An 8,103-nucleotide genomic window follows, 5' to 3' on the forward strand; every position below is an offset into this window, starting at 1 on the left:
GCACCACCTCACAGCGAACTACACGCTGCGACACGAGCACGGCTGGCTTTAGGCCGGACCTACAAGCGAGCCCAAGATCATCGCCACTTCGCCGTTCTGCCAGGCGACCTCCCACGTGATCACAAATTGGGAGGAAAAAGCAAAGAAAGCAACAGGAGGAGCTTGTCCGATCTCTTATCTTGGGACAGCAGCCTAAGATTTAGGCAAGAGAAAGGCTGAAGGTTCCCACACACTTATCTGCGACTCTTCCGACCGACAGCGATGCCCTCAGCCATATTTCTACTTAGTAAAATCGCAGCGCAACCCCTCCGCGAGCGCTCGTAAGGCACTCGAGTAAGCGCCTGGATAACCTGCAGCCTTTCCAGGCCCACGACTTGTTCACCGGGGTCAGATGCGCAGCGGATCTCTGAAAGCACGCGGCCTTTTAAGTCGTTCACCACCTGTGCCAGGACTTGGAAGCTCCGCCATCAGCAGCCGCTTCCATCCGGCCCGGCGCTGAGACGTTTCCTGCTCCGAGGGGCGCCACGGAAGACTTGGTGCCCTACCGGTGGCGCTCACCTCGCTGCACCTCTGCCACGCAGCCTTTGCCGCAAAAAATGCTACATGGACACCGTGCCGAGGCAGAAATAACTCAATTCCCCAAGCAAAGCACCCAGCTACGCTCACTGAACGGCGAACTGCTGGCAGCAGCTCACCCGCAGAGCGGCTGGTAGGATTGCGGCTACGGCAAAGGCTAAAGCAGCAGCCGGGGGGCAGGCACGCCGCTAGACACGGGGCTTCCATCGCCCTGCGTCCCTGCTGCCTTCCACTCACTCCCTTCAGCCTCGCCAAGGCATTTCAAGCACCACCACCACCAGCAGCCATCTTATTTCTTCTATCATTTCTTTTCATTCCACATCCAGAGACCAGAGAACGCCTCCCCCAGCAGCAGCAGCTCAGTCAGGGAGGATCGGGCACCGTGAGCTCCTCGTCCAGCACCAGCTTCCTCCCTCCCGGCTGCCCCGCGGCGCTCCCTAAGCGCAGGCTGCTCAGTGACGTCTGCCTTCAAACCCAGCAGCGCCGGGACTTCCGTGCTTTGTCCAGAGGGAAAGGAAGACGCACGCAGAGCACGCACGAGCTTCCAGGAGGCGTTTCCGTGCCTCAGCAGCCTCTCGGGTGCACGGCAGCGCCGGGTCTCTGCATTTTGTGGTCTGCACGCTCTCCAAACGCCGAGCGCCAACCTTTACTCAAAGGCGCCACTTCTCCAAGCAGCTCGGGAGCCGGGCCTCCACGCAGCTCTGCTGGCACAGGGCGAGGAGTTCGCCATCTCGAGCGGCGCGGCTCCTCACGGGGAGAACAATGCTCCTCGCCGCTGCCAGCACGTCCCTGGTGCTCCTGGAACTGCTCGCTGCTCGGGGAAGTCTTCAAGCTCAACACCGATTAATTCCTCATAAAATTAATTTGTATCGAAGCCGTCAAAGTGACGTAGGGATGCACTAAAACCGCGACAACAGCACAGATGGGCAGAACGGAGTGCCAAGCAGCCAGTGCCCACCAGCACGCTGACCTCGGGCACCTGGGTCCGCTCCTGTTCGTACATCACCCAGCGCACCCACACAGCTTGGTCCTTCTGCGGGGTGACGAAGGCTTCTTGCTCCTCCAGCCCCCTTCGGTAAAACCAGCCACAAACCTCTGAGAACACCTTACAAAAGGGTTTGTGCTAAAATAACAGAAGGAGCACTCCAAATAAAGCAGCTGGGCTAAGAAATACTATACGGTATTAAACAAATCCAGTCTCACGGCCACTAGTTAGCTCAGTCGCTCATCCATCTGTTTGTTTTGTTACGTATATGGATGGCTCCATGACTGCGCATAATGGTCCTCCACCTAATTATTTCAGTTTAGTTACAAAGCTATATGGAGCAGAAAAATATTTCAGGAGATAGTTCGTATTTTGCTGATAGAGCACATTCAGCAACTGCTGCTTCTTGTGTCACGAGTCTTTACACCAAAAATCAGATTTAATGCACAAATTATGCAAACGTGGGAAGACTGATAATGCCATGAACGTAAGGAACGCTTTCACAGCTACAGCCCCAAAACGCAGATAAAGTTTCGCAGTCACAAAAATTATCTTTGTGAACATTCTTTTGGTTTCGATAGAGCACAATTTCAATTTTCCTCCGAGCTAGAGGACGGAAACTCCAGTAACTCATTAAGGAATTCATTAAAACTTTATTAAAAAAAAATGACTACTGTTAGAATAGCTCTGGGACCTACCACGGGCAAGAAAACAGGATAAATGCATTTCCAAGCCTGCAGAAAAGATAGGCTCAGCTCCCAGGTAGCGTCGGCGGCCCAGCAGGGCAGCGGGAAGACCTCCGGGAGGAGCAGACCACGCGTTTCGGGGGGCTGCGATTAGCCACCACCAGCTGTTTTGTGAGAGCTTCCGACGTGCAGCGAGTAGGAGAGGAGACAAGAGCCCGACGTGGTTAATACAGCAAATGCTTCCAAAGTGGATTAGCACGAGCTCCTCGTTTGAGCTTCGATTCATTCGTCTGGGTCGGCTTTCAGCCACTTATCCAAAGCGAGGCACACCTTCAGGTATTTAACGAGATGTATTGGATTTCAGTCCTGGTGGACTCCTGAAGTATTAGAAAAAGCATATCCTGCACGAGGGCCACAGCCAACGCTGGCCAAACTCCAGAAACGCAACTATTTCCAAAAAAATGCTTCTCCCTGTGCTTGCAGGCTGGAAGAAAGACTTCCTGGCGATGTTGTCCTGGCTTCAAATTGCTTTCTGTTTACTCCCCCCTCTCCTCGAAGTTTTGCCTACGTACAAAGAAGATGCGGTTATTTCACACCAATAAATACCAACAAAGCTGGGCCAAGTGCGGCAAAACCAGGACTGCGTCAGTGCCTAAATCTAACATTTATGGCAAGGAACGGCCAAACAGGAGGACTACAACAACCACTATGGCACTACTTGAAATTCAGGGATGGTTTTTGCCCTGAATTAACACCAAACCAAAACCCTTCGCCAATCAGGGCCTTGTCCTACTGTCACTTCACACTCAAAACGGCACTGCTCATTACCTGCTCCCACTGCAAACCCTACAGATTTTTCACTGGCAACTCCGAAGCACACAAATGATTGGTAATAAAGATAAACAGCTGAAGCTCCTGCCTGCTGTAAGATGGCCTTTCCATTAGGCTGACTGGCACTTCTCACGTCGCTAGGTATTTAAGAAGTAGGGCCAAAAGCCAGGGCACTACAGCGAACGATAAATAGGGCATCGATAGCTATGGCACACACCGAACACACACAGATTTAATAACGTCCTGTGAGAGAACATGAGTGAAGAAAAAAATATACATTTCTGGTAAATCCCTAGAGGAATCCTATCTCAGAATATTCCTGGTTTGCAATTTCCCAAAGGAAAGCGAGGAGAGGAGCACACGATTGGGCCGCCGAGCACAGGGAGCACAAGCCCGTGCCACAGCCAAACGAAGGCAGCTGGCCCTGGAGCAAGCACACGTGGACATGGTGCCACAGCTTAGCAGTGGGACTTGGCAGGCCAGGGCAATGTCGAGGTCCCTCCCCAGCCCTGAGACTGTGCCCCAGGGGCAGGGAACAGGAAGGCGCGGTGCAGTATCACGCACAAGCCCCAGACTGGGCACACAGAGGGGTATGATGTCTCTTGGAGAGGGGTTCTGCACGCGCTTTCTCGAAATAGCAACGCGCTGAGAAATATGCGAGCAAATACCGCATCTGCGCACATTTCCTCTGCTGGTTTTCGGAGGTCACAGCACTGCCGGGACAGACCCACCATGCACAGGTACCTACCCCTGACCGCCCTTACCGACAGCTCCGAACGTCACTCACAGAATCGCATCGCTAAGACACATCTCCCTTGACTTCCTGAAATCCACTCCTCCTCTGTTTTAAGGCATGAACCTGAAAGCACGAGATCAGGAGCTCCCGCTGAAGAAGGGAAGAAGGCTCTGTAAGCCAGCGGTCACCACAGCTGCAGACCGCAAACGCTGCGTTTTGTGCAAACCTGAAATCTGTCCTCAGCAGCTTCAGCCCCTCCTTGCACAGCAGAAACAAAGAACCAGCACTCACTCATAGGAGTTCCCGTGCTTTCAAATGGCATTACTCTTACAAATTCCTGTCCCCCCTTTCAAAGAGCCATAGCAAGGGCACACCTGAGGCTGCATGCCATGCACGCCTTCGTAACACCGCTCCATCCACCAACTCCTTACGGCACTCCCTAAGAAATAATAATAGTAAAAATATACTTCTACTTATGCCTTTTGAAAAGACATCCCAACTCCAAGAGGCACTAAAACACCCTGACCTGGAAATCTGCCGACCTCCCGCCTGTTTCAAACCACTAAAAGCCAGGCAGGTCAATTCCCTTGTCACAAGGCAACCAAAACTGACCAGCAACAAGCGAAAACGCCAATTCCCAAACAGTGGGGCTTGCAGTAAAATCAATTTTGTTTGTGCCTTGGGTTTTGTTTGTTTGCTTGCTGGTGTTGCCATTCATTTGTTTTTTTTGTTGTTGTTGTCTTGCTTTAACAGTGCATGTGGCAACACGAACCCTATACTGAACTCTGCCTATGTGGGCAGCTTGCAAGGTCCTGGCTGAGGACCGAGACCTACAGATGCCATCTCAGGTACCTGCAGTGCCCCGTCCACCTGGGGAAAGCCCGAGTGCACCCATCTGAGCCACAATCATGGGATGAGAGGTGAAGCAGAGCCGCACGTCAAGATGAAGATGAAGGACGGACGGCGTCAGGAGCGGAGAAAAGCTGTTTCAATGAAGCTGTTCCTTTTCCTGTTCCGGAAGGCTCCCATACGCGCACCTCGTAACTCCAGCACCCCGCCGTACCCACAGCCCTCCCCACACCGAGCCCCGGACCCTCTCAGGAAGCGGCGCTGCGTCACGCTCACAACTGCCCGCCGAGATAAGGCGCGTGCTGGCACGGCGGCGCTCCTCCTCGAGGGCCGGCCGCTCAGCTCGCGCCTATCCTGGACGTCCGGCATCGTCTGGGAACTCCGCACCGCGGGATGAGGCTGGCCGAGCAGGAAGAGCACTCTGCAGAGCACTTGCACCCGCTGCCTTGGTAATTTACTCCAAGCGCGTCTCCGACAGCAAGCCTTGGGATGTTTAGAGAAGTCAGCTGTGCACAGGACCACGCTGGTCAAAAGGGAAAAGCCACACACACATCACATAGATGTAAAAATGCTGTACGGGTATCATATACACACACTTCTGAGCTCCCATGGCAGCACCCCGGTCACATACCCCACAAGCAAAAGCCCCCCGCCCGCTGGCTTCCACTCGTGCTTCAGCGAGGTGCACACACGGCACGTCCCGGGGCTGGGCATCGCTCAGAGGGCAGCTCAGGAACAGCCCCGCTCGGGAGGGCCGATGCTCCCGTCCCGCTGTCAGCCCACGCTGCGCCCCCCTCAGCCTCCAGCACCGAGCGGGGCAGATCGCCGGGAAGGAAACTCCCTCATTGCTCCCCTCACCTCGCCAGCGCTGCCCCGGGACCGCCTAACTTCTGCACTGATTCCCCACAACCCGCAAGTTTCACGACTAACCAAAAAACAAAATCCCTGAAGTCTCTCCGGGTACACAAGCACCTTTTTTAACTACAAGCAGGCATGTAAAATACAGGCGGAATATTAATCTTCATCGGGAGGAAGTTCAACGATGTAGAAAAGAGGCGATCCTCTCCAAAACCTGCATTTAACGCCTAACAGGGAACACTGGTGTTCAATTAACTTCAAATCCCATTTAATCTCCTCGCAACTCTATGTCTCCTTTCAACTCTCACACCCTGCAGTTCATCAACGAAATACTGACACTAAGGATCATCCTTCCCAACTAACTTGAAGAAAAAGAAAAAACTATCAGAGAAGAAGCAAAGCTGTTACAGAAACAGGACAAAACTCCCAAGAGCAGCCGACACAAACAAAATGCAGCCCGAGCACCTGTCTGCTGAGAACCCAGAGCCTTTTCGAGGGTTAGGGCTTCAGAACACTTCCAACACGAAAACAACCTCGTGCTTTATGAAACCGGGAAAAAAAAAATTAGGATTTTTTTTTAATTATATTTAAATCTAGTTCACTCACTACACATCCAGTTTCCCACATGGGACATCCAAAGATAATCAGAGTTCCTCCCAAAACGAACAGATGATCCACCCAGCTGCTTCCACACCTTCTTACTCCCGCCGTCCCAAAAGCAGCTCCCGGATTCTTGGCATCCCCTCGGCCAGTCCCAGGTGCCAGCCCTACAACAGGGCACTTGCCTTCCGGCGTCACCAGGTTTACAACGCCACCGTACGCCGTCTGTAGGGCAGCATTTCAGGAACACCCCACAAGCACACACCACGCCACAGGTGTGCGGGCACCAAACGAGTGCCAGCCATCCGCAGCATTCCTGCATCCCTGGCACTGAAGTTACAGCGCCCACACCACGTAACCGGGCAGCGAGGACTCGTTTGCCATTTAAGAGTTACATTTCCTAGGAATGTACACACAGAACTTAAAATTAATCCCCGAAATTCACTTGGGCTCTACGCAGACCCACAAATTCCCTTTTTCCTGCTCAAGTTGTTTACACCAGGCTTAGCCGTGGGTATACACAGAAACTAAAATCGCTCTTTGCATCTAAATCGAGCCGAGGAACCGGGTGGAAAACACTCCGTTTCTCGTTTCCAGCTGGAACAGCCAGGTTTGGTACTTCCTTCCCCAGGACAAAAGCTCTCACTCACGCCAATTAAGTTTTCTCCTCCTCAATCCCCCAAAAAACCGCTCCCAATAAAACGAAACACCCCGGGACGGAGACGGGCCTTCCCGGCAGCACGCACTGCAGCTCGGCTCTGTAAGCGGCCGAGAGGCGTTTCAGCCTCCGGCTGAGAACAATTCCCCTCTGTTTTGGGGGGCAGACGAAGCAGCGGACGAAATGGATCCTCGGGAAGCAGCGCGCGGGGGGAGCCCCTGGATCTTCCTGCAGGTCGGGGTGCCCGCTCCCCTCGCACACCCCACTTTTTTGGGGGACGCGGACCCCGCGGGGTGGGCTCAGCTGCACCTCCCCACCCAACGCCCAGCTGCGGGACGGGGCGCACACCCTGCGTAGAGAAAAAAATATATATACATAAAAATATCTATAAACACAGCGGTGCAGGGCTAACTCTACGCCCTCTCGGGTCCCCAGGGCTCGGTGCTCGAGGGAAGAAGAAGAAAAAAAGAGAGAGAAAGAACAAAAAGCAGCAACTCGGCGCGTCGGGACGGCTCCGGCTCGGGCTGCCCGGCGCTCCCCAACTCCTCGAGCCCTCAGGGGCTGAGCCCCCCCCGGGCCGGGGGCTGCAGGGCTGGGGCCGACCCCCGGCCCCTCGCTGCCCGGCGAGCCGCAGCCCCCGGCCCCGAGCCCCAGGACGAAGGGGAAGGGGCAGGGGCTGAGGCCGGCCCGGTCCCCTTGGGCTCGGCGCAACAGGCGGGCGCGGGGCCGGGGGGGGAGGCGGGGAGGGTCCTCACCTACGCCGTATTTTTCCTCCCTTTTGGTGGGGACCCAGCGGGTCATGGCGGAGCCGGGGAGGGAGGGGGGCGGCAGCCGGAGCGGGCGGGGATGCGAGAGCCCCGCTCCTACGCCGCCATTTTCCAACCGCGGGACGGGAAAAGTTTCTACCGACGGCGGAGTCATGTGGGGCGGGCGGGGCCAGCGGCATGGCGCCCGCCCGGGGACACGGGGACGGCCCCGGGCACGGGGGGGAACCGGGGGGCCCTGGGGGACCCGTCCTGCCCGGTCCTTCCCTGCCCGGCCCGGTGCTTCCCGGCCGGGCCCCCTCCGGGCGTGCTCCCCCCCGCTGGGGAAGCGCCCCCGCCGGGGAAAGCGGGCTGAGGCGGTGCCTCGCCGTGGGATTATCTGCCGGGCACCTGGTTTTATTAACTCTGCTGAAAAGTTTCTTTTCCCACCCCAAACCAGCTGTGCAGGCGGCTCTGTGTAAAACCAGCGTGCTGGCTCTGCCGGGTGGGCTCCCGGTGGGAGCAGCCCGGTCTGCCTCAGGACGCTTAACTCCCAAAAAGTCACCGATTTGGTGGGTACT

General features: G+C 55.5%; 1 protein-coding gene across 4 annotated transcripts in view; it reads right to left on the reverse strand.

Moving 5' to 3' along the window:
• Window positions 1-7,767, reverse strand: part of DOCK1 (dedicator of cytokinesis 1) — a 281,505-nt gene extending 273,738 nt beyond the window's left edge. For 3 of the 4 annotated variants that reach the window (XM_048057474.2, XM_048057471.2, XM_048057490.2), the window contains exons 1-2: window positions 7,535-7,662; window positions 2,260-2,811 (exon numbers count right to left, since the gene is read on the reverse strand). In XM_048057474.2, the coding sequence (XP_047913431.2) occupies window positions 2,260-2,533 (274 nt within the window). In that variant the 5' untranslated portion in view covers window positions 2,534-2,811; window positions 7,535-7,662. Of the gene's footprint in view, window positions 1-2,259; window positions 2,812-7,534 lie in introns of all 4 variants that reach the window. The other variant, XM_048057478.2, reaches the window with a different exon arrangement.
• Between the last annotated feature and the right edge of the window lie 336 nt (window positions 7,768-8,103).

This window comes from Anser cygnoides, chromosome 7 (genome assembly GCF_040182565.1).
Source record: "Anser cygnoides isolate HZ-2024a breed goose chromosome 7, Taihu_goose_T2T_genome, whole genome shotgun sequence".
Lineage (NCBI taxonomy): Eukaryota > Metazoa > Chordata > Aves > Anseriformes > Anatidae > Anser > Anser cygnoides.